Genomic DNA, 27,853 nt, shown 5'->3' on the forward strand with positions numbered 1-27,853 from the left:
CTACCGTTTGCTGAATTTTGTTACAACAATACCTTACATTCTACTACTAACCAAACTCCATTCTACTCTAATTACGGAAACCATCCTACCTTTCAATTACACCCAATCCAGGACTCTTCTTCTCCCATCATCTCTGAGCTCTCCGACACAATCTCCTCTAACTTTAAACGTATCAAGTCTTCTATTGAGAACGCAAAGAAAACCTACAAGCAGTACTACGATAGACGTAGAACACCTCTTCCACAATTTGCAGTTGGTGATTTAGTCTGGCTCTCCACCAAGAATTTGAGGATGAATACCCCCTGCAAAAAAAAAAAAAAAACTATCTCCACTCTATATTGGACCTTACCCAATTGAACACATTAACATTAATGCTGTTCGCCTCACCTTACCTAACACCTTAAAGATCCACCCGACGTTTCATGTCTCCCTGCTCAAGCCCTACCGAGCAGTGAGGGATTCTTCTACACTTCATTATCTTCCCCCTGTCACCATTGATCCGAACATAGAATATTAGGTTTGTACTATACTGGATTCTCGAGTGATTCATGGTACTCTACAGTACCTGGTCAGCTGGAAGGGCTATCCACCAGATGATGACTCCTGGGAACCAGCTGCTAACATCTCTGCTCCTAGATTGGTGTCTCGGTTCCATCAAAGGCACCCAGATCTTCCTGGACCCTGAGCACCGGGGTTGCTCCCTTGAAGGGGGGATCCTGTCAGGAATACCCTCCTACTCATCTAAAACAATACTACCCTCTTACTGTTCCTTTAAACAATTACATGCATCCCTGACTCCACCCTACATAAGGCTCACCCAAGCCCTTCCTTCTTTGCTTAGTATTGAAGTTTGCTACACTTGATACCCAGAGCCAAATCCTTGTGAACGCTGTTCACTCTCTGAAGCCAAAGCATTCCACTATTGCTGCAAGGACTGTGCCGTGAACACTGTTCACCTAAAGATTCTCTTCTATACGTTGGTCTACAGTGTCATCTCCCCTGCAATCTGTTACCTGCTGTTTTCTCTCTGCCTCCACTCTGCTAAAAGCATACTTTTCTGCCGAACTCTCTCAGCTGCTGACGACTACGCCCACCCGCTCACATGGCGGTGACGTCACACGGTGACGTCCGGTTTCCACTGCTCTGCTGATCTAAAGTAAGTCTTACAACTTACTCAGAGACTGCCTTGTTTAACTATACTCTCTCAGTCTAAGTCTGGAATCTGTCTTCAGTAATATCTGTTAGTCCTCACATAGTGAAATTATTTGTTCATTTCCACACCGTTTAGTAACAGCTTGCCACATAGTGTGTTCTCTAAATTGCTTTCATTGTATCCTAAGTTCTAGAACTAATATTTCTGCTTACATGCAAGTTATTGCATATACCTTTTTTCTATGCTCACTGGGAATTATAAGTAAATTCTTCCTGCTGTAAGAATCAGTGTTCTCATTGCTCATGTGGCAGCAATAGGGTTAATTACCTTATACTCCCTATACAGAAATTAAAGCCTGGTGATATATGGTAACTGCCTTCACTTTACCAGTGACTATTGTGGTTCTCAGTATATTCTTGCTACATACAAAATATAAAACTTTTTATTCTCAGCAGTTGAGGTCTGTCTATTCATTCTAGCAAATTGTCTGTATTTTAGATATCAGACTAAGCAGCGTGACAATATCAGGGTAGTTAAAATCTCCCATAATTACAGCACTGTTATTAGCAGCCTTGCCTATTTGGATTAGTAGTTGAGTTTCCTCCAGGTCACTAATGTTGGGGTGCTTGTAGCATGTTCCTAGTAATTTTTTTTTAGGATTCTCCCCCCACTCTTTATTTCAACTCACAGGGTCTCTACATTGTCACTTGTATCATAAATATCTTCCCTTATTGTAGGTTTAAGGTGAGGTTTAATATACATGCATATTCCTCTACCCCTTTTATTATTCCTGTCCCTCTTATTTAAAAGATTTTAACAAAGGTATACTAAAGCTATAGTTAGATTGCAGCTGGTGATTTAAAAGGTATATTTGGTATTTAAAGTTTATATTCATAGTCCTGTGTAGTATATAACTAGTCACATTAATACTAAATAATTTTATTTTCTATAAAGGTCTCTGTATTTCATATCTCCAAGTCAGGCTTATTATTGTGGAATCTCTTACAAATTATATATAAACTTCTCTAGTGGTGGTAAATTAAGCAGAGTAAGTTTGTAATCCATATTGGGCATTGAATAAGAGTTATTGGCTAATTATAGACTGTGCTGGGATTCTCATTTGTGGTATTTATTGTAAGGTAAATGTTTAAGGATATCATTTTTTTTATCTGTTGTATAGAATATTGTAACGGAATAAGCGTGTAAAATTGATTCATAATCTAGTTTCTACATAAATATAATTCAAAGTGTGTATAAATGATAACTAATGTAGAATTAAGGAATAAATATAGATTTTAATAAATCTATTGTTACCTATATACATTTTATTGGTTGGCAACTGCTAAGATATTAATAAATGATATTGTAAACCTGGTATATACCAACATATTATCTGGAGGCAATGCTAAGATTATCATCTTTATCACATTGATATAATATATGTTGTGGTATAAAAAAAACAACAACATTTTTTTCTTTGGTCAAAATTGTATTAGCATTTTATTTTAACTAAATACTAAGCCAAAATAATAATGACTATTACTAGAAGTGAATCAAATAAATCTGTACTCAGTGTTGAAATATGTCCCCCAAAATTACCCCTTATTAAAGCGGATTCCCTTAAAATAGACGCTATCAGTCACATTAAAAATAGGTGTAATATTGCGGGTGATTTAAATGATTATATGGATATGCTTGCAACTAAGGCCAAAAATATTGCTATTGATAATGGAAGGTGGAATGAAAAAAGTGAGTTATTCCAGGAATTATTAATCAATGCAAAAATTTCAGAAAACGTGATGAACTAATACTGAAATCCTGGCCCCTTGTAATATGCATTATTGACAAAATGTCCATCCACCTTATAGAAAAGGATTTGCAATTACAACGGCTAGATAAATTTGATCATCACGCAAATGCGAAGAGAATTTAGAAATAGCAGAAAATGAAATTGTTACATTTAAACAAAACATGGCCGCCTTAGATAAGCATAACCAAAAATTACTAGCCCAAATACATGGTTTAAATAAACAACTCACAGAGAGCCAAAAAGAGCTTAGTGAACTGAAAAGGCAGTCTAGCAATAATACGCCCCCCCTCTATTAGCAATGAGGATAATGCAGGTATTTTAAAACCCTAAAAGAATTCATGAGAAATGAACTGCAGAGTATCAGGGAATAATTTAAACAAAGGACCCCTATCGGGTCAGAGGTAAACTTCCCACATAGACAGTCACCTCATGTTTTAAATTTAGGGAACTGCTATACTTCACAGGGGGAGAGCAGCTCTAGTAGTGAACAGAGGGTGGAGCCAGCTACCCAGATAGCCCATATAATACTAAAGCACGTAAGGGGTCTCCCCATAGTAAATATAGGGCAGATAGGGGGCGCTCCAACCCCAAAACTAAGGTCCATAGGAAGGCCCAAAATATATCTAATAAGGTATATGACACCCCTAAAATAATTAATTTTGTAAGTGGTGCAATACCTAAATTTTTTCAACAAGGGGACCAATTCTATAAAGAGGCCTTTGAGAATGCTTTATCTACAATGAATGTTACTAGTGAGCAGTCAAAAATTTAATTTCTGCCCTGGGTATTTGAGGGTAAACATCACAAGTTCTTTACTTTACTAAAGGATATGAATATTCATTCCTGGAGTGAAACAAAGCGACAGTGCAAAAAGGAGTTCGGGGAATATCGCTCTAAAACCGCAGCGAAAATAGCCGTGTATGGTTTAAAATGTAGTGCCAATCAAAGCCCTATAGAATTCCTTTCTGTACTAAAAAGTGCAAACAGTATGGTCAAAGACTACCCCATATTTGAAAGCTAAGAATTTGCTAATTTATTTTACGAAGCATTGCCTGCACACATCAAACTTAATTTGGCTAGATTTTGATCAGAACTGCTCATTAGACTGGCTGATCAAAGAGAGTACAAAGTTATACTCTATTCAGCAGTCCGGTGAACAGGGGGGTAAAAGGGAACCAAGGCCCAGACTAAATAATGTGGCAGAAACTAGGGTATCACCTAGCCCCCTCAATTTGGAGTCTAAAAAGAAGACTTATGCAGAGGTGGCCCAAGAAAACAGGCTTTCACCACAATGTTTTAACTCTGCCCCTCCCCCAACACATGCTGAGGTACAGAAAGAATATACTCAAAATGGGGGGCATACCAAGACAAATAGTTATCCCCGTAAAAATAAATACCAAAAGGTAGCAAAATACTCTCAGGGTAACCAAACACCCCAAGTAAATAGTGCTGCCCAAGATATTAACGCTGAACAAGTTGAACCCCAAAGACAACCATGTGAAAATAGAAATAATAGCTATGACTCTGAGGGATCCCAATGATCCAGGAATCAATACCCTGGGATATCAAAAAATCGGTCCATAGGTAGAAATAGCTTGCCCAATCAAGTGGGCCAACTCAGTACGCAAGTAAGTCAATTATGCACACTATTTAATAATATGAGTCAAGCTCTGAAGGCTCAGAACTCTAATAATCCTTTTTAGGGGTACAGTGAGTGGCCAGCAATGGGCAACAGACACAGTCATAAATACTCTGGTATCACCTGAGTGAGAGGGGAGAGATATACCAAATGAAATGATAAATGTCAATAATGGTACAAATCATGTTTTCTCCTTGCAGCCCAGAAACGGATGATGTTTTAGCTGTGATGAAAAGCAACCTCACCTGGAAGCTCTAACAAACCTCTTCCTTTGCAGTTTTCTCATAACCTTCCCACAGATGCAGTACACAGGAACCCTGTCAGCCCTATTATAGAGGAAAAAACAGGTAAGAATGAAAATACTTCTGCATCAGGTAAAATGGTTGATACAGGTAAAACGTGGTGAAGCCCACGATTATGTAATCATACTAATTTTATGTGTGAAATGGTAGAAACTGCAGGGAGATATTATGTATTAGCCGAGCTCCAGGATTCAGTTTCCAACCCTATCATGGGATTAATTGATACTGGATCTCAGGCAACTATTTTATCCTACAGATACTACACACAGCTAAATGAGCTAACACCCCACAAACCTAAAGGAATTTGATGGTTCATTAATAGGTGTTGGGGGTGACACTCTTAAAGTCTATGGTTTGGCATGGTTAAAGGGACAGTATACACTCATTTTCATATAACTTTATGTAATAGACACTACTATAAAGAATAAGATGCACAGATACAGATATAAAAATCCAGTATAAAACTGTTTAAAAACTTACTTAGAAGCTTTCAGTTTAGCTTTGTTGAAAAGGTAGCTGGAAAGCCCACTGCAAGTGGGAAATAAGACACTTTTCCCCCCTCCCCCATCTTTTGCATATGAAAAGACCCTTTACACAAACAGGAGCAAGCTGGAGAAGGTATACATCAGTACTCACATAAAACTTTGGGGCTTGGTTAGGAGTCTGAAAATCTGAGCAATGTTATTTAAAAATAAGCAAAACTAAACATTTTTTTTTAAAAAAAAACTTCATGGGCTATATAAATAGATTATCTACAAAACATTTATGCAAAGAAAAAATGAGTGTATAATGTCCCTTTAAAGCTAAATCTGGGGAACAGGGTAATAAAGACACCCTGTCATTATAGTGGATCTACCAACTGATCGTTTAATAATTGGTAGTGATCTCCTGAAACAGTTAAGCACCATAATTGATTGCATAAATAATGTAATTTGGTCACAAGTAAAAAGACCTATTAATTATGAGTGGTACGGCATATCTCGCACCAGCCATAACTGTCACGTGGTGGAAGAGAAGACAGATGTTGTGGAAATTCATTTCAGGAATAACTCTGTACCTGAAATCACTATCCTACAAATAGATGATCAGACTCCCCTAAGCAGATCTGATGGTAATACTTTTAAAATTTTGCCAGGAAAAATAGCCAACATTTCCTTAGACGGCGATGTATTAACCATTATAGTGGATCTACCAACTGATCGTTTAATAATTGGAGGACCCTAAATCCCCTAAAGGGGGAGATCACTCTCAATTCCTCACAGAAATTGAGAAAGTTAAAGATGATCTATTTATCCCTATGCAAGTGCATGACCTTTGGAAAACCAAGTATGCTAAATTAAATTTAAAACAGGAAGCTAGCTACATAAGTGAAGGCTTATTAGCACAAATCACTGAACCTAAAGTGATTAAATATCTTTCTCCCTAAGATCTCTGGGTCTATGACTTGGACAACAAATCTAAAAGCTATAATATCACATCTAAATGGTTATCTATCTCCATTGGTAATAAATCAGCAAAGCACCTGTTTTTAGTTTTAGATAATCCCCATAATCAAATATACATTGGCAATGATCTCTTACATAGATATGCTATACAAATAGATTTGATTAACCTTTGCCTCTGGAGCAGGTTAAAGGGGACCCTGAAATATTTCAGGATGAAAATGCAGCCCTGAAATCAAACCAGCAAATGTCATATGCTGTGAATATGAAGGTGTCTAACAATGTTGTAATCCCTGCTGAGGCTGATAAATTCCTCTTATCCTTACAGGTAAAAAGAGTTCAGAAATTAAAAACTTCTGAAACACTAATATGCATATCCCATATAATGCAAAATCTGGGTATAACAATGACCCATACCCCTTTGGTAAACATTGGAGCTATTCCAATAAATGTTATTGTGCATAACATGACCCCACAGGATATCTTTTCAAGGAAACTACCATAGGATATGCTCTAGAATCCAGTTACTACACTTTTGGATTCCAGAATAATGTAATTGGGCTAATACCTGAAGGATACTTAACTGAAGAACAGTTAATAGAACAATCCTTTGCATCTATACCAGAGGGATTGTTTACAATTCAGTCTATCTCTTCAGCTCAGAGGAAGGCATCTGTAAAATTGAGATTAAGATAGTATATAAGCTGGCAACCAACCTGAGTAAGGAAATATAGGGTATGAGCAATCAATATGTTAACTATTATGTATACTACGATTGGCTACAAGCGAGGAGCTGCAACGGAATGCACAACCAGGGAACGCACCAGTACAAATTAATAATAACTGTGATAGAAAGTCCCACAGTGGTCTCTTAAATAAGGGTGCAAGTCTGAGGGGTGCAACAGTGAAATATATCAAATAATGTTAACTAAGCTAGCTATTAAGAGAAGCACCATATTGATAAATAACTATATTATCGTATCGTTAAACCTCTCATGTAAAGAGAAGATAATTTATTGAATTATTGAGGGTGAAACTCAGGGGCTAGCGGTTAATACAGATACATTAGAGATGCCGGAAAATGCAGCTAGTTACCAAAATAAGTAGCCAAAAATCAACTACAAGGAAAAGCGCTAAACCATTAAAGAAGGGGCGAGACGAATTACCGCCACAAACTATAACTAATAAATATAAGCGCAATATCTTAGTAGCTGTATGATAAAATTAAATAGTGTATTACAACATCTATCAGAACTGATACACTTAATATAATGTTTGCCAGCTCAGGAAAAAACGCCTGATGTGCATTTCGCTGATATTTTTGACACTGAGCTATACTGTTCCTTATTATTTTAGTGGAAATTATTATATATGTCAGAAGTATAACATCATGGACTTTTGTGGTTGAGGTACAAATGTGTCAATGCCAGAAGAATTAATTTGTCCATAACTGCACATTGCTCCAGTTCATCCTGATTTTTTGCATGATATAATGCAGACACATATGCTAAAAAAGTACAGAAAGGAAGCTGAGTGATACATACTATATGCTCATTTCAGTGTCATTACCAGGGATATCTAATTTTTGTATCATATGTAACACTGGTGAGAAGTAATTAGATTGTGATGACCAAGAGGACTAATGCAAATGTGCACTTTTGGAGTATTATGACACTTGTGCTGATACAAATTCGTATATAAAAAGATTTTGGACATTCCTTTAACACTTTCCCACGGGAACTTACTTGTCTACATTGCAAAAAAGTTCTGACGTGAAAAAAAAAAAAGGAAAAAAATTTAAACAACACGATCGTTCACGCAATTGCGTAATTTCAATTATGGAAAAGTCAGGGGGGAGTGCCTAAGACGCTAGGCACGCCCTCAATCCCATTTAGGAAGCATGTATGGCTTCAGGACTGCCAAACAGCGCCTAGGACATTCCATGCCATACTAACCACGCTAAAGCCCAGCGTAGTTAGGACGGCATGGAAAGTCCTAATGGCATAAAAGGGCTAATTTGTTAGCTTTGATTCACAAAAGGCAAGCAACATAGTATATTCATAAAAGCAAGTGTCTTATCTACATCATACATGCTAATAAATGCTATTTCATAACATAAAAAATTCAGCTATTGTTTGCTCAAACTAAAATGAGATCTAAACAAATTATAAATACTGGGAAGTAAACTCCCTACCAACTATCCCGATTTCTTGGGAACAGTCCCAAACTCAGAGAGCTGAGACAGACAAAAAGTGTCCTTCTGGCTCTTTTAAATGTGTGAGCATGGGATGTGTGAACAAGCGCTCTAAAGCAGCCTCCGCTACTTAGTACATGGCACCCAATGAGATCCTATAAATCCAGAAACCTAACTATAATGCCACGGTATAATAACAATGAAAATGAGTAAAAACAAAAACAGGTAGATGATTATACAGCTCAATGTTGGTTCCTTTTGGCGTAGGGAGTGTTTATGAATAAATATAAAAATAGAAGTTAACATAATGCAAGGGACTAGAAGTCCATAATTCTATTTTTAGCTGTTAGTTTAGGGGGTTTTTTTTAAGTGAAAACCCGCCTCGATAGGATTCGTATATTCAAACGCTTGATGACTTTCCATTACACCACCAACGCGTACCTACACAGGACCTCAATTAGGTGGCAGGTGACCTAACGGACACCGCCCTCCGTCGTTTCCGGGTCTAAGTGACGCGGCACACTTTTAACGTCATCACTTGCTGCCTGTGATTTCACTAGTCTCCTTCCGCTAACAGCAAAAAAAAAGTTCCGGCCCCGTAAAAATTTTGAGTTCTGTCACTCATACTCAAGGTACTGAGCTCTTCATATACACTTATTGTCTGTATTCCAAGCCGAAGGAAAAGCCACCGAACACCTAGCATTTATCTCTACCGGATTCTTCCGCACATTCTCAGTGCTGCGGCCCAGGAGCCGCCATTTTGGGTGTCCGGAGCCTTGGAAAGAGCATCTACGCCGGGCGGTGAGAGAAACTAAAGGGCTAGAGTGACAGCTACACCGGTAGCATGTTATAGTGTTGAGCGTGCAGGCTCATTCTGTGAAGAGACATGACGGGACAGTGAGAGACTTCTTCTGAAGTCAGTATCCTATCGTGTCTCTTTTTAGTAAGGACAGCGAGTATTTTTTGGGTGCAAGAGTTTTCTGGGATACTGGGTAATACGAATGGTTAACTAGGTCTAACAATTACAAACATGGCCAGGATCTTGAGGGGCTCATGACAAAAGTCATGCCTTAGTGGTTTGTGACATTAGCACAACAGTTTAGTTAAGGAATATAGTATGAAGAGGAGGGATTGACAGACCTAAGGAAATGTGTTACAGCTAACTATGTTGAGAAAATAAGGAAGAGCTAATAGAGATGATTAGTAATATTGGAAAAATAACCCAGGAATTTAAATACAAAAAAAAACAGCGATGTATTGAGCATTGAGGCCTGACTTTGCTTGGCCACTTCAAAGGCAATACTCCATAGATATGTTTAAAATCAGAGTCATTCCAAAAGTTTCTAGGACAGTTGTTGCCACATATCCACTTTTGTTTTAGAATTTTTGATAATTCAGTGTCAGTTTTTTAAATCTATATATACTTTGTCTTCTCAGTCACATTAATTATTTAAACATGACATTGAAGTAAATTGGTTCTGTAGTTTATTCATGTCCCCCCCCCCCATATAAATACAACGGGAAGTTAGTATTTAGACAAGGATACAGCAAGAACTTCTGCACCAATCTTTATGATTGTAGGGATATGGGCCTTGTGGAATGTAATTATTTCTATCTGTCTTTTGGAAGAAACTTTCTAAAATGGACATTCTAGATCAAAAATTGCATGCTCTAATTTGTAACAATATTTCTTTTGCACAACTGTTCCTTGAACCCAGTGTGTTTACCCTCACAAAGTTATTACACGCATGTAAAGTACTGCTCTGGCGATGCAAGCACTGCAGATCTGTGATTGGTGGGATCTTACGACTGCTATTGGTGACTGGATCATTGGTTGTATCCTGCTTGGGACTAGCAATTCTGTATGGCTTGCAAGCCAGGACTTTGAATTTAACACATTTGTGGGGGTTAAACACACAAAGATTGGGGTCATTAGTGCAAGTTTTTGCTTAGATATATTATAAGCCACGTTAATGAATTTTAGAATCTAGGAGCTAATCTAGAAGTAATTTTATCACTAGCGACACTGCAGCGCTATGTGTTAAACCACAGCAAGGTTGCTCTTTATATATTCTCTTTCAAATTATGAAAATATGTTATAGCAAATGTCCCTATAAGAATGTAATTGCCATTAAACATACCTTTTTAGAATGATTGACAAACTGGTTTCTAGTTAATTATATACACAATACTAAACTCCTGCTCAAGATGATTTGGATTTAAAAAAACAAACAAAAAAGCTACCGGTATTTAGTTTAGGAAGGTAGCTAGTAAGACTCTGATGGTGAGGAACCAATAAACTTGCTATTAATATTAAGCTTCCAATCATGGAAATAAATAAAAATATATAAATATATATATATATATATATATATATATATATATATATATATATAATTTTAAAGTTTCTGCTTAATTTCTACAGATAAACATTGTTAGCAATTAATATACATATGTTTAACAGAAGTTATCAAAGTGTAGAATGGCAAAGCTTAAAGGGACAGTCAAGTCCAAAAAAAACTTTAATTTTTCAAATATGGCATGTAATTTTAAACAACTTTCCAATTTACTTTTATCAACAATTTTGCTTTGTTCTCTTGGTATTCTAGTTGAAAGCAAACCTAGGAAGGTGCATATGATAATTTCTAAGCCCTTGAAGGCCGCCTCTATTTTATTTACTTTTCACAGCAGGGGAGAGCAAGCTCATGTAGGCCATATAGATAGCATTGTGAGCACGCCCGTGGCTAGTGGCAGACACTGCACTAATTGGCTAAAATGCAAGTCAATAGATAATAACTAAAAGTCATGTGATTAGGGGCGGTCAGAAGATGCTTAGATGCAAGTTAGTCACAGAAGTAAAAAGTGTTTTAATATAACAGTGTTGGTTTTGCAAAACTGGGGAATGGGTAATAAAGGGATTATCTTTTTAAACAACAAAAATTCCGGTGTTGACTGTCCCTTTTAAGCCTTCCACAAGCACCAATAAATAAGACTGTCCCAGGGAAAAATCAGCCCTTTTGGGGAGGGGTTGCTAATCTTATGCAGCCGGCAGCTTAGGCTGCCTCTTCTGTCTTTGCAAGCTGCAGTGCCCATATGCCACTCCGGGAGTCCTTCCCCCTCTGGGTATCAGACATGTATTTTCAGACGCAGTGGCTTGACAACATAGCGTTTGCGAAGCCCTGGTCGTCGTACATTAAAATAACCACTCTTACATCCCCTCATATAGCACCATGTCGGCAGTGGTAACACGGTAGGCCACTTTTTTTTTTTGTATCAGTACTTCTCTCTTTGGCTATGGCTTCCACGCCGGCTACATTTTAGGTGCAGTGATTGAAAAGAGTAAGTGGGGGATATTCATTGGTGTCCTGGGGCCTCTAAATCAGGTCCTAATATTAAAGTGATGGTAAATCCAAGCATATAACAAATGCTAGGATTTACCATCACTAAAAATCAAGTGTAGTTAGTGATAAGATATTTTAAAAAAGGGTGCTACACTCACCCTTTCTGTACCCTTGCACATCGCTAAACTCAGCGGCTCTGGCCGCCCACGGCACATTACTCTCCTTCAACGAGGTGACGTTTGCTCCTCTGAACCAATAGCCGTGCGTGTCAACTGACACTCACGGCTTGGTTTAGAAGTGCAAGTGGCACCTCATTGGTAGAAGAGTGATGTGCCGTGGGTGTCAGGAGCCGCTGAGTTTAGTACTGTGCAACGGAACAGAAAGGGTGAGTTAAGGCACCAGAGTTTGTTGTGCTTTGATATGATTGACTAGAAACTGCTACAAATACTTTTTTGTAACTTAGGTTACAGAGTCATTTGGATCAGTATCTGACATAACCATCTCCACAATCCTCTGCTTCCAAATCTGCAGGTTAATTCTTAGAGGGAAATTTAACTCCAGAGTACAACTATAGTAGGTCAGTTACAACTCATCATACTATTGCATTTCCTCCTGTACCTGCAGCTCTATTTAAAGTGATACTAAATCATAGCATTTGTGAAACTCTAGGATTTACCATTCATGCTGAAAGTTCCTTTATTTGTCTGAAGCGTTCGCCTCACTAAGCACCTCATGCTGCCCGCAGCAGAACGCTATTTTTCAGTGAGATAAAGTTTCCACCTCTTAGCCAATAGCTGTACAGGCCAGCTGGCATTATGCCGGATAGCTAGCACACTATTGGCTAAGATCACCTCACTGCAAAATAGCGTTCTGCCGTGTGGCGTATGAGGCTGCTAAGCGTGGCAAACGCAGACAAATAAAGGAACTTTCAGCATGAAGTATTTTATACTTCATGACTGAAAGTGCCCTTTATTTGTTACACTGGTAAATTCTAGCGTTTCAAAAATGCTAGGATTTTCTATCACTTTAAAGCCATTCTCTTATTTTAACTCCTTACAGAATCCAGCTTGTACAGCTCTACAATTTATACTGAGCTCTGCCATCTTGTAGGTCACATATTGTTGCATCCTGTGACAGAAGCAGTACGCTTTCACAAATCTGCTTTTTGACAGCTGTACTTTGCACTACAGTTTAGCTCACATAATAGAGAAGAGGGGGGGCAGTGTTGCATTTCTGCATTTTTTTGCACAGTTTAAGTGCTACATAACAAATATAAACTCAAATGGTGGCTCCCAGTGTGAAGAAGCAGAGCTTCATTAACTGATAGTTGTAAGGGGTTAAAGACAACTATTTTGAAGACAGCTGCAGGCACAGGAGGAAAACAGTAGCATGGACAGTAGTAACCATTCTACGGTAGTTGTACTCAGCAGTTTTAATGTTCCTTTATTTTTTAACCAAACAAAAAAAAAAACACAACTAGACATAAAATGAGTGGTGCAGTGTTTTTACATTAAACAGTCTGGAAAACGTACACACACACATATATACCTTTTTTTTCTTCTTCCAATCCGGACCAGTGATTTCCCGCCCGCTTCGTCCTGCTGTACTTACACAGCAATGACGAAACCGGCTTTCTCCAATCACGGCATGGCCTCAGGAAATTTTTGCTGTAGGGGGGAAGCCATGATGGGAGGAAGCCGTGTTTGTCATTGCTGATGTAAGTACAGAGCAGCTGCGGGCGGGGGATCGCTGGTCCGGTTTGGAAGATCAAAAAGGTAAGTATTTTAATAAAACCGCTACAATGTAAACTTTCATGAATGAAAGTGCCCCTGTTTTTAACAGTATTTTTTAAAAAATGGACACTCATTCATGAAAATTTACCTTCACTGTAAAGAGATAGGAAATGCAAAATAAAACTTAGAGCATGTCATTTTAAGATACTTTTAAATTCACTTTTATTTTCAAATGTGCTGTGTTCTCTTGGTATCCTTTGTTGAAAAATAATACACATATCCTACACTAGTGTGAGCTGCTGCTAATTGGTGCCTGCACACATTTGTCTCTTGTGATTGACTGACTCGATGTGTTCATCTTGCGGCCAGTAGTACAATGCAGCACATTTGATAATGGAAGTAAATTTGAAAGTTGTTTAAAATTGTATGTTCTATCCAAATCATGAAATAAAAGTTTGGGTTTCCTGTCCCTTTAAATGGACATTGTACACTAGATTTTTCTTTGTATAAATGTCTTGTAGATGATCCCTTTTATATAGCTTATCTGGGAGTGTTTTTTTATAGTTTTGATTATTTTTATATAGCATTGTGTTGATTTTCAGACTCCTAACCAAGCCCCAAAGTTTTAGATGTATACTGATGTCTATAGTCTCCTAGTTGTGTAATGGGTCTTTTCATATACAGGGAAGAGGGTAGTGTTTGTTCCTGTTTTCATAAGCCCATCAACAGTGCTGAACTGTGAACTTCTAAGTAAGTTTTTAAAAAAGGTTTTATACTGGGTTATTATATCAGTGCACAAGCATATTCTTCTTTATAGCAGTCTATTACATGTAGTTTTGTGACACTGTGCTGTGACACACGATTGCTGATATCTCATCCTGATTCCCTGGCACCTTTCAGCTTGCATGCAGCTTTTATTTTTATGAATATCAAATCTTTCCTACTACTAACAGGATTTGCACTGTAAAACTTTCCCTTCAGCTGTTCACCTGTCACTAAGGCCTAACCTTAGTGCGGGGACTGAATAAAAGAACATAGACTTTTTTTTTTTCTCCTCCCTGTCCCTGCTATGTGGAACCAGTGCTCTTATGCTGCCTGAGAGCACTGCTTGCACGGGACTATGCTACAGCCTCTATGACAGCCAGTTTGCTGGGCTTCAGTGCAGTGATTCAACTCATTGATTACCTTGTGTTCTTGCGGATTTAGAGGACATGAGGGTGGGCAACCTCTGCTAATGCACTAGTTTTAAAACCTGTCCTTAAGCCTCCCTAACAGACCAGATTTTGAGGATATCTGAACTGGAGCACAGGCAAAATAATCAGCTGATTAGTAAACATGATTATTATACCTGCTCTCATCCAAGCTAATCCTTAAAATCTGGCCTTTTAGGGGATGCTTGAGAACAGGTTTGAAAGCCAGTGGCCTAATGTAACAAGGCAGCGCACAGCAGGTGGCAGGCATAATGGATGTAGTTCTGGCAAGTGTATTTGTTAAACTTTGTTCTAGTTAAATGCAAGGCAGTGGTTATTATTTTTGACAGATATGTACTAAACATAGAGATCCCAAACTCTTTGTGTATGGGCAAACATGTGTAGTGTTCATTTACTTATGAACTAAGTATTCACTTCTGTGTGTGTAGTTATGAAATTTAAAACTGCTAGATAACTCAGAACAAATTAAATTCACAGGCGGAAACACGACCTGCACCCACACAAAACAGACAGCATTAAAGGGACGACATTAAAGTGAAGGTCAAGTCCGGGTGATTCGCTCAAGCCGTTCTGCTCTTCATTTGAAATGATCTTGACTTTCATCATTTTGACTACATTTTATTTTTCCTTTTTAATAGTCTTTTATTGCGGTTTTGCCTTATGCCAAAAAGCATACAACAAATGTCACATAACATAAATGACAATTTTTCATAAGTCATATTACCATCATACAAACACAAAACAAAGAACATAATGAATACTAGACTGAGCAATTGAAACCTCCATTTAATATTTTTAACAGCTTCTATGGACGACTAATTAGTTGGCCAGTTATAGGCCCTTTGATATAGGACATCCTAGAGAGGTCTGATAGTCGTATTGGCAAACTCATTAGTTCACTATATTTTATTTTTAAAGTTTTTTTTTTTTTTTTACCTTTTATTTGTTCCCCGTTATACTGTATTCATCCGCCCGTCATCTTAGATAACTTGATTTACATAGATCTAAGATGTAATGCTCCAATCTCTGTCCCCCCCCCCCCCCCCCCCCGGGGCGTTCAGCCCCTTTTTCAGAACGTCACTACAAAGTGATGCGCATGCGTAACTTCATGAATAGCGTCATGTCTCTGAGGCTAGTTCATGAGACGCGCATGCGTATTCAGCTTCCTGTTTCCAAAATTGATACATAACAATAACGATCACGTACAAGTAAGTAACAAGAAGCTGTCTATAAATATGATGTAATCGTGTGTAACGATATTGAATCTTCCCAGCACAAACTTTTTAAACGAAGTCAATAATTAATAATAGTACAAAAATGCTAACGTTACGCACGATCACATACTACTCAGTGAATGAATGTATGTACTGTATTCATTTATTGAATACTATGTTTCACTTACGCTACCACAAAATGTAACGCATGTGCTATTTGGGTGCACATGTGCAGTTTGTTTGCTTATCTTGTGCACACGCTTTAGACGGACGTAGAGAGCATGTGTGACCGCTCGCTACGTCACTAAGAGAATAAGGAAGTGTTGGAGGGGAGGAGTCCCAATGAAAACGGGTAGTATTTTTATATTTAATTTTTAATAGAAAGGAAGATGCAAATAAAAAAATAAAATCAAAAAATTAGTTACTAGGATGCTTATAAGATATTAACTAAAATTCAGTAGTGCAGTGGATGTAAATTAACCTTCAATTTAAAGTCCAAAACTAAACTTACATGATCTAAAAAAATATATATTTTTTTACTGCAATTATCAAATCTTGCACAGTATTTATATGTACACATTCTGGCACCAGCTCCTACTGAGCATGTGCAAGAGTGCACATTACATATATGTGTGTTGTCATTGGCTGCTGGCTGTCACATGATACAAGGGAAGGGAAAATGGAATTAAAGGGACACTCAAGTCAAAATTAAACTTTCATGATTCAGATAGAACATATAATTTAAAAAAAACTTTCCAATTTACTTGGCTGGTGGCTGTCACATGATACAGGAGGAGTAGAAATGGACATTACTTTAAAATTTGTCAAACAAATATACTACTCATTTGAAGTTCAGATAAAGTGCTATTGCATTGTCTTTTTATCATGCATTTGTAGATTATGCACTAATGTATTTACTGTCCTTTAACTTTGAAATTTGCCAGAAAAAATTTATACTACTCATTCAAAATTGGAAGTGCTATTGCAGTTTCTTTTTATTTGAGTTTGTCAATAATGTAATTCTACTGGTAATTAAAGGGACATTGTACTGTCAAATTGCTTTACCCATAACGTGCTACCAATGAGGTGTTATAGTAGCTGTAGAGTATAAAATATATGGTAATTTCAGTGTTCTGCTAGCTGGGTGGTATTATGATGTAGCCAAGTAACACCATACCATACATTTATTATACACAAAACGGATATTTGGCATACATTCACTTGTAAATAAACAAAACATATTTTAATGCTGCAAAAAATGTTGCATTATGTGCAGAATTATGTAGATAATAATGTAGATTTACCTGTAGGCAATAAAGCAAATTAAAGATTTGACCCCGCAAAACTTCATTTACCTTACCGCCTCACTATCCTCTTCTACCTCACTTTTCAAAGTGCGACACTGGTGCGCATTCTAATCGCATCAAGCTCATTCATGCCATTGTACTAAATGTGGAAAGCACCTGACGGCTTTACCCAGCAAAAGAGCATGCTACATTTGGTTCAATGGCACGATTGTGTATGCTGTGATTAGATGTTTTAAAAGATGTATTCAACTCTATCTTTGTAAGGTGTGCTAAACCAAACTTTGTGGATTTTTAGTAAAGTTTAAAAAATATCACAGATTTTCTAAAAACATTTGAGCACACTTTTTAGATGATCTTTCATTATGCAGTTTGTGCCCTACACATCTGAAACTGCTCAACCATACCAAGTCTTACATTATTTCCTTCTTTTTTGCCCATATAGCACAGACTTATAGTAAAGTGTTTGTAGGCGATGGTTTTGAGGCAGAAACATTGCAAGGGCAGATTGAAAATCCATCACTGCACTGCATTCTACTCTATATAACCAGTGAGGTGACCAATTTTTATATAAAACGAGGGAGTTGCATAAGACTGCATTTAAAAGCACACCTCTCAAGCTCTGTGCCGATTTCTCATTGTTTTAAATCCAAGTTCAGCTGCAGACGCACATTGAGCTGGTCACCTGCAGCTCTCCAAAAATATGACTGAACTGGGAGAAGTAAGGCTCTCTCACCTCTCCCATCCATTGCTCAGCAAAATCGGTCAAATCCCAGGGCACACCATGGGGGGAAAACAATGGAAATTACCCCTTTATGTTTATTTTTGTATATGAAATAGTATTTTGCTGGTTGAACCTCAATTCATTGTTCTCAACAATATGGCCATATAAATAGGCTGAGCTTGCATAAATAGACCTAATCTTATCTATCTCTATAAATGAAAGGGGCACTCAAGTCAAAATTAAACTTTCATGATTCAGAAAGAGCACTCACTTTTAAGAATCTTTTCAATTTGCTTCCATTATCACATGTTGCACAATCTTTATATACACACGCTTTTTGAGGCACCAGCTGTTACTGACTGAGCATGTGCACAAGCTCAAAAGTATACGTATACTAGTCTGTGATTGGCTGATGTCTGTCACATGGTACAGGGGGCCAGCAAATGGGAGAAATAATACATTTGGCAGAGAAAAAAAATCTTATTGTTAAATTCAAAGTAAGTGTTATTACATTGTCTTTTTATTATGCACTAAAGTATTCATATTTTTAGCATAGCTGGTGTTGACAAAATAAAGCTAAAATAGCTATATATAAACAATTTAATACACTCCAGCATGCAAAACAGATAATTGGAAAGAAATTAAAGGGACATGAAACGCAACAATTTCCTTTTATGAAAGGGGGCAGCAATGTACTACCTGGAACTAGCTGGTGATTGGTGGCTGCACATGTATGCCTCTTGCCATAAAGAATTTAGCAAATTTGATAATAGAAATACATTAGAAAGTTGTTTAAAATTGTATTATCCATCTGAAAATCTGAAATATTAGTGGCTTTAAGTCACTTTAAAGTGGAGAAAAATTGACATTACAGTGTCACTTTAATGGTCCTTTTAATCCTGTTCAACATTTAAACCCCTAACCACTCACATATATGCAAAACGGCCTATCAGTGCCCTCTCATAAGTAATTCCACGGGCGTGAGCACAATGTTATCTATACAGCACATGTGAACTAACACCCTCTCACTGTGAAACTGTCAACTGCATTCAGATAAGAGGCGGCCTTCAAGAGCTTAGAATTTAGCATATGGGCCTACCTACTTTTAGCTTTTAACTAACAATACCAAGGGAACGTAGCACATTTAATGATAAAAGTGAATTGGGGAGTTTTATTAAAGCTTAATTTTGACTAGGCTGTCCCTTTAATTATAATCACCACATTTTAACCTCCCACGGGAAAAGGGCCCTCAATTCTTCCTGTATGTGCTTGTCAAATTTTGTCTTGTCTCTTAAAATTTTTTTTTTTTTTTTTTTTTTTTTTAACATTGTTTTATTTAAATGAATTGTACCCATGGACAGCGATTCGGACTATGTTGGCGCTTTATAAATAATGTATATTATTAATAATAATTTCTCATCCTCAGTTTTAAAGGATAGGTTCTGAATCAATTTTCATGGAGGACAATAAAACTGTTCTTATGTTTTGCACCTGCATCTTACTATTTGGCCATACATATTACACGTATTTAATGCACATTTTGTATTATATACTATATGACAGGTTTCAACAAATTTGTTAAAAATCTAGGAGCTATCTTATAAATTTAGGAGCCAGAAACTTTTGGCCATCCCTGTGATATATCACAGACACGCACGCAGACACACACACACGTTTACATTTTATATTTTTACACAAAAGTTGGATTTGTATATAACAGCTGCAAGACCTTGAAAGGATTAAGCTAAATTTCATGTGTGGCTGGTGGGTGTCTAGTAAACTACACTAGGGACTAGGACTATTATATGTAAGAAAATAAAACCCAAACCTTTGAATGGTCTGTACACATTTCAGTTTTTTTTGTGCATCACTAAAGGTGCCACCCCCATTAAACCCAATGTTCTGACTTTTTAACTTTTTTAAATTAATTATTTTTTTTAGGAGGGGACTTGGTGCTTAATATAGTTTTGAAATAGCAGGGTATCATCTTTCAAATGATGGTTCTTGATTATCTATAGCTGCTAAGGGAGCTGAGATTAAAGGGTTTTAATCACTTACCCTCCCCCCCCCCCCCATTCAGCTCCATCGTAGCTACGTTAAACCCGCTTCTTTTTCTTATGTCACCACACACTTGTGGTGATGTCACTGGGACTCCCATTGAATGCTTGAGAGTCTGTCTGACTAGGCACTACAGACTGGAAATTGCAAAAAAAAAAACTGTTTGGGTCTCCTTCATAACAAGAACTCATCTTGCACAAACAGGCTGCGATGTGCGTGACGAGAACGTCTCGTCATGCTCATTGAACTGGTAAATTTCTATATACGATTCGCATGACACTAACGACTCATCATCCTCATTGAACCACTTAATTTCCATATATCATAATTTTTTCCAATTTTTTTTCTGAGCCCCTCAAAACAGAAATCGTCCATTTATTTCTTGTGTAAAATGATAAATGTGTTTGTTTATGACAACACAAATTGCTGTGCAAAACATACCATAGATTGGAATATGATGGGGCCATATTTGACACCATCACTGGGCCTATGCACTGTAGGCAATAACCATTTTCAAATTTTAGGTAGTTATTTGTAAGACATATCTCAAGGTGTGTGTGTGTGTATATGTGTGTGTATATATATATATTATAATTTTTATATATACATTATCTATCTCTCACTTTAAATATGTTTTAAACCCCTTTACAGAGAATGCCGGCCCCTATTAGACTCCGGGAACTGATCCGTACCATCCGAACGGCACGTACCCAGGCAGAGGAGCGCGAGATGATCCAGAAAGAATGTGCAGCTATTCGCTCATCATTTCGTGAAGAGGATAATACTTATCGCTGCCGTAATGTAGCTAAGCTTCTTTACATGCACATGCTAGGTTATCCTGCACACTTTGGGCAGGTAAGTTCAATAATTATTGAATGCATATATTTACTTTTTGCTGCTTCTGAATGTAGTTTAGATACTGGATTGAATTGTGAATTCCAGATGTTGTAAGAATTCTAGACATAACAAACCACAGTTTGTTAGTATGAAAAGCTGAAAAGAAATGTCTACAGTTAAATTTGTGTACATACAAGAATGAAACTACTACTGAATTATTCAGAAATAAGTGACATTTTGATTTTATAGTTGGAACATATGGAATTATTGTGTGTTATGTGCAATTTGAAGCACAAATAGCGCAAATTATTAAAGGGACAATCAACTTAATTTTTTTTCAAAGCCCCTGCAGGACGTACTTTTTATCTCAGGGCTTTTTATTAGCTTTTTAAATCTTACGCAACAGCCAGACAGCTAGTTAATGTGTGCAATATAGATAACATTGTGCTCACTCCCATAGAAAATGATAATGGTTATACAAGATCCAGCACTGATTTGGCTAAAATGCAAGATTGTAAAAAGAATAAGATAAGGGGCAGTCTGCTGGGGCTTAGATAAAACGTAATCATAGAGGTAAAAAGTATATTAATATAACAGCGTTGTTTATGCAAAACTGGGAAATTGGTAATAAAGGGATTATTTATCTTTTTAAACAATAACAATTTTCAAGTAGACTGTCCCCTTTAATGAAGGGTCAAGAACAACACTAGAACAATCTTCAAGGTGTATCCTCTTCCTATCACTCCTTGTTCCTGCTGACTTGATTTCTGTTTCTGCCTATTTGTAATGAAGTAGTGCATGCCTCAGATGGAGTTTATTTTGCTGAAATCAAGGAATTAAATCTCATCAGACTACAACGTGTTAACTACTGCCATGATCCAGTCATCTCTGACCATTTTTTCTCCAAATATATATATATATATATATATATATATATATATATATATATATATATATATATATATATATCTTCTTGCATTTTTATATATATATCTTATTGCATGGGTCTACAAATCTGTTTAACATTTAGAAGCCAGTAATATCATTTAAGAGCCCAGCCGTGGTATTTGTATTTAGATTTATTTAGAATAATTCAAGAGGTTTGGAGCTAGGGGTAAAATTCTAGGAATCAATGGCTCCTGGGTTTGTCAAGCCCTGTCTTATTGGCTCCCACCGAGAGTTATATGGACTGTGGCAGAGTTGCCCATTATTTCTGGCCAAAGAATGGGGTATATCATGGAAGCAGTGTTCTCCCCAGGACCTTTTTTAGCGAGTGCACCACCCGGCTGATTTTACCGACCACCCGGCTAAAATTTTAGCCAAGATTTTACCGACCACCCAAGCTAAAATTAGCAAATATTAAAAATGTTCATTGCGGACAGACTTCCGTGTGGAGGCGGGGCAGACAGGTAGCTGCAGGTAGTTGCCGTCGTGGCTTCGAGTTTCTGTGAGAGACACCATTACACCTGCCAGCCCATGCTGTTTCCCTTGGCCGGACACGCCTTGGGTCCTAGGATCGCTGGTCCTGCATGGGAAGTCTGAAGATTCAGCCCATTAGTGCATGGTGGCTGATGCACGCCATTTCTGTGGACATCTTACCTTCCAGCTACTGTGGCTGTTCAGTAAAGCTGCCTGATGATTTTGCGGCTAGCTGCAAACAATACAAAGGTTAACAAGGTTGACAAAGATAGACGCTATCTATTGCCGGGTACTACGCTAGCCGGCTGCCTATCACCTATGTCTCCTGGTCAGACGGAAGAAAGTGTGTGGCTCTGCTGGGCTCCTGAGTAATTACCCTGGCTGGACGGAGATACTGGAGCTTGATGGTGTTTGCATTTCAGGAAGTCACTCCCAGGTGTGCCTAGCTGCATCGGGGAGCGGTTAACAAGTCTGCCTTCCATCTGGTCTTAATCAGTGTGGGGATTGTCGGGCACTTTCGGTGCTGCGGTACTCTGCTGTAAGTGAGCCGTATAATTGACGGTGGCTGGACTGTGCCGATATTGTAAGGAATTCTGGGCTCGCAGCCGTGAGTTAGCCCGGTTGGCTGTTTTGAGCATATTTCCTGATAATCTTTTGCTCGCCTTCCTGCTCATCTCCCCATTCTCGGACCTGTGAGATGGGTAGCAAAAGTGGATTACTGAGGACACTGTGCAGGTTTGTCATTGCCACTCAGAAAGGTATCGTATGATTTGTACTGCTTTGCTCCTTCCTTACTTTGGCCACGGTTGTACAGTGTAGCAAGGAGAAGTATAGGGCAGAGAAGCTAAACGATAACAAGTTCCGCACCGGGAGGTCGGGCAATATTGTTACCATAAAAGACTATCTGTTCCTAACGTATAGTGTAAGTGGGGACTGATTAGTAGCTGGGTTGGACCAGCGGTGGACTTGTGGAAATCAAAGCCGGCGGAACAGCGGGTTTTTGTCCCATTAAGACTGTTGGTGGTTTTTGTATATGGGACCTCTGGAATCTGCCCACCATAAGAGTACTTGAGGGGTTATTGCCATCTATGCTGTAAAAAACAAATCGATACAGTGCAGCCCCAGTACATCTGCCATTTACCTATTCAATTACATAAGCAGCAGAAATAAGATCTTGTGTACCCCCCAATATATTAATATCCTGGGACTCTTGCTTGCTGATGAGCCTCTAAGGTTACTTGTACTTTCACATTTGGACGCAGGGGGCTTGTTTAAAAAATGTTGCAATAATTTCGTTTAAAGTATATACTATTATAGATCTGTTTCCTTTTTTTTTCTTTTTTTTCTTAATAATGTTGCAATAGCGGTTTTTAAATGTGAATAGCATTGTACCGAGCTTTATGAACGCTTTTTGTGTAGACGTATATCTTAAGTTTCTAATTTCATTGTGGGCACTTTTGTGAGCTACTAGAATATAGAATTTTAAATACCTTTTAACTGTATGAGAACACAGATATATAGTGTACCACTGTATGTTCTCTTATAAGGTGGGATTGTATATAACAAATTTTCCTATCACAGTGGGTTAATAATAGGGTGGTCTAATATATATATCACTCTTATGTGGCATGTGTATCATGGGATTTACCTGTAAAAGAGTTTTTTGCTAGTATCCAATAAGAGGGTAAGAGGAGTAAAAAGTACACAAGGTACTATGCAGAGTCTGATACCATTTACCCTAATACGCCTTATTTAAGAGTATAACTATATACTATAACTCATTAGAGAGCTACAATTTTTTGTATTGTGGATATATATATTGAGTGATGCTGCTTGTCTTTTTCACTATAAATTCTGTCATTAATCTACATATATACATAGTAGAGGTTTAACGCTCCTTGATATAATCTGTTTTTTTTTATATATATAATTTGTTATAGCTTATATTTAAACCACTCACTGGTAGAAGATATGGTGCTTTGTATTAGATCTAATTAAGGTTCACATAAACACTGGGTTTTAGGTATTATTAAACGACAGGATACGTATAATATTAGGAATATAAGTTTAAGAGGTAGTACAGCACTGCAGGTTACACTTGCGGGTTCTTTTGAGTAGATTTTGCACAATAAGAAGTTTTTATAAATATTAGAAATATAAGTGTCATAGTTTGCACGGGCACTAGAGCTACAAGTATCTTTTGATAGTTTTTTTTTTCTGTATACATGAGGAGTCTGTGAAGATTTTGTAGATTACGGATTGAATTTTACATCTGGGTTAAAAAAACTTTTAAGGAAACCTTGAGACTTGTAGTTCCTCCTTGTCTCTTACGATACCAATAATAGGTTTTGGGGATCTTTTTGGTCCATGGATAGATACATGCTCAATTAGAGCTCACCTTCGAACATGTCTCCTAAGCAAAAAGATAAGAAGGGGGGTAGCAGGAATCTCATGAAAAAAGTAGTTTTAATCCCATGAAAAAAGTAGTTTTAATCCCATGAGTAATAATATGGTAGAATTTGCAGCGGAAGTAGCCAAAATATTGACTCCTCGATTTGATTAAAATGGAGATTAAGACTGAGATATCAAATCTTATGGCTGAGGTCAGGCAGTTCTCTGCAAGACTAGATGAAGTTGAAAATAGAGTCTCTGACCTTGAGGACAGATATAATGTACAAGATCCGCTAATAGATGCTCATAGTAAAACTATTGCAAGTTTACAAACCAAAATTGAAGATCTTGAGGATCGCTCAAGACGTAATAACTTGAAAGTGATTGGCCTCCCTGAATCTCCAGAATTCTTAGATTTGATGACTTTTGTCTCAGTTACATTACCACAAGCCTTACAGATTCCACTTTCTGCTACCCCCTTCCACATTGAGAGGGTACACAGGATTGGGTACCGTAGAGACAATAATGAGGGCAATAGACCAAGGCCGGTGATATTTAAATTTATTAATTTGCAAGACAAACTATTGTATCTTAAACACTATAGGAAATGTTATCCGTTTGCACTAGGCCCACACAGGCTATTGATTTTTCATCTGAAACCTTATCCAAGAGAAGAGACATGTCTTTCTTCTATGGTAGGTTACAGAAGGGAAACTACAACCTCAAACTGGTCTACCCTGCTAAGCTAGTTGTGATGAGAGAGGGAACCTCCCATGTATTAAATAATGTTATGGAAGCTGAAGCATTCTGCAGAGAAGTTGGAGTCCCTTAAAATACTGGTTGGTAAACGGAATAAGGAGTGACTCAAATTCCAGAAATGGGAGATATTTAAAGTTTATGTGTTTTTTGTTGTTGTTTTTTTTCCTTCTCCTCCTCTCCTTCCCCCGCGTTTGCCCACCCGCTTTCACCCGACTTCTCTAATTATTTCACCAGCATTTAACTAGATTCAATGGAATCTAAGTTGAATTGTCTTTCCTGGAATGTGGGCGGGATTACCTCCCCAATTAAAAGAAAATCTATAATAAAATATCTAGGGAAATTCAAGCCCGACATAGTTTTACTGCAAGAACTGCATCTTAAACCCCTAGAGATTCCCAAACTTAAAACTAAATGGGTTGGGGAGGTAGTCGCCCCCCCTTTTGATTCAAGGAAAAGAGGGGTTGCCATAATTTTGAATAAAAACCGGGAGTATCAGATACTAAATACGGAGATAGACTCGGAAAGTCAGTTCTTAATTTTGGAAATCTATATTAATAAAGTTAAATATATATTCTGTAATATTTATGGGCCTAATCAAGTCGATCTAGAGTTCTGGGCCTCTTTAACAGTTAAATTACATAGTCATATAGGTCAAAATCTAATTATTGCTGGAGATTTTAATTTATTAGCAAATGCTACTTTGGATAGTTCTAAAAAAAACAAGTCTATAATCTCTAGGGATAGGAAAGTACGGATTTAACAAAAATTCTGCGCACATTTAGGTCTTATTGATATATGGCGGGTTCAGAACCCGGATGGGCGTGCATATACATGTATGTCTCAAGTGCATCAAACACTATCCAGAATTGATTATTTCTTAATTTCAGACTCATTGCTTAAGTTAAGGTGGGAGGCCAAAATTGAGGATATTATAATTTCGGATCATGCGGCCATATCATTGATTTGCAACTCTAATATAAGAATTTCGAGTAAAAGTAATTATATTTACTTTCCTAAACATCTTAGCAATAATTTCACTTTTCAGGGTTGGTTGCGCCAGAAGTGGGCATAGTTTTACAAAGATAATATAAATTATCTGGGGAAAATTGAAGTGTATTGGAAGGCAGCTAAAGCTGTGCTACGTGGGGAGATTAAAAATGACATGTCACACTGGAAGAGGAAATGTGGTCATATAGGCAGGCAACTAGCTAACCAAGTTAAAAATGCTTACTGTGTCTTTATAGATAATCCTATAAAACGGCATTGGGATAAGTATATAAGAGCGATGGCACTCCGAGATATTCATATTAAACAGAATAGTGCTCAAGAAGATCTTAGACTAAAGGCATTATATGGTGGACATACCGGTAGATCTGCCAAATTTTTAGCCAGGATTGCCAAAACCTCTGCAAGGCAGGCTATTCCGGCGATCAAACAAGGTCAAAATAGATATACTAATCAGGTAGATATAGAGAGAGTGTTCTTTAAGTTTTTCCAAGAACTATATAAAGCAGATTCCCATAATATCTCTGAGAAAATAGAATTTTGGAACAAGATTAAGATACCAAGACTTTCACCAGAAGCTCTAAATACCATTAATGCTGCTATCTCATACGATGAAATTTTATGTGCCATTAAGAAGTCCAAGTTAAATAAAGCGCCTGGGCAAGATGCGCTGCCAATAGAATTCTACAAACCCAAACTTTACCCATTTTGAATAAATTATTTAATTTATACTTTTCAGAAAATACTACTTGCTCACCATATTTTGCGGCGGCCAACATCTCTTTAATCCTGAAGAAGGATAAAGATCCTGAATTGCCTAGCTCATACAGGCCGATTTCAGTTTTGAATACTGATTACAAGATGTTAGCCTTTATTCTAGCTAATCGATTGAAGCCACATATTGGAGACTTAATCCATGAAAACCAATCTGGATTTATGCCAGGACGGAACCCGGTAAGAAACATGAGGAAAGTGATAGTACTTATAGAATCTATTTGGAATAAAAACAGGACTGCGGGATCTCACGTGATGCAGGATAAAGCTATACTAACGGTCGATGCCGAGAAGGCGTTTGACCGGATTGGTTGGGATCATCTGTTTTTCTCATTAGGGCAATTTGGGTTCTCTGAGCATTTCAGTAATTATATTAGACTAATCTATAGTTCTCCCACATCGGCAATTATCATTAACAATACAATTTCGCAGCTCTTTATCTTACAGGGATGTCCACTCTCTCCGTTACTTTTTAATATTTGTTTAGAGCCTCTAGCGATACTACTTTGCCAGGAATTAGAAGGTATTTTATTGGCGGGCGAT

General features: G+C 37.5%; 1 protein-coding gene across 1 annotated transcript in view; it reads left to right on the plus strand.

The window, feature by feature from the left end:
* Window positions 1–9,184: 9,184 nt before the first annotated feature.
* Window positions 9,185–27,853, plus strand: part of AP1G1 (adaptor related protein complex 1 subunit gamma 1) — a gene marked incomplete in the record, with an annotated part of 574,973 nt that continues 556,304 nt past the window's right edge. The window contains 2 exon segments of the mRNA XM_053699458.1: window positions 9,185–9,341; window positions 20,777–20,980. Coding sequence (XP_053555433.1) covers window positions 20,780–20,980 — 201 coding nt within the window.

This window comes from Bombina bombina, chromosome 1, assembly GCF_027579735.1.
Source record: "Bombina bombina isolate aBomBom1 chromosome 1, aBomBom1.pri, whole genome shotgun sequence".
Taxonomy (NCBI): domain Eukaryota; kingdom Metazoa; phylum Chordata; class Amphibia; order Anura; family Bombinatoridae; genus Bombina; species Bombina bombina.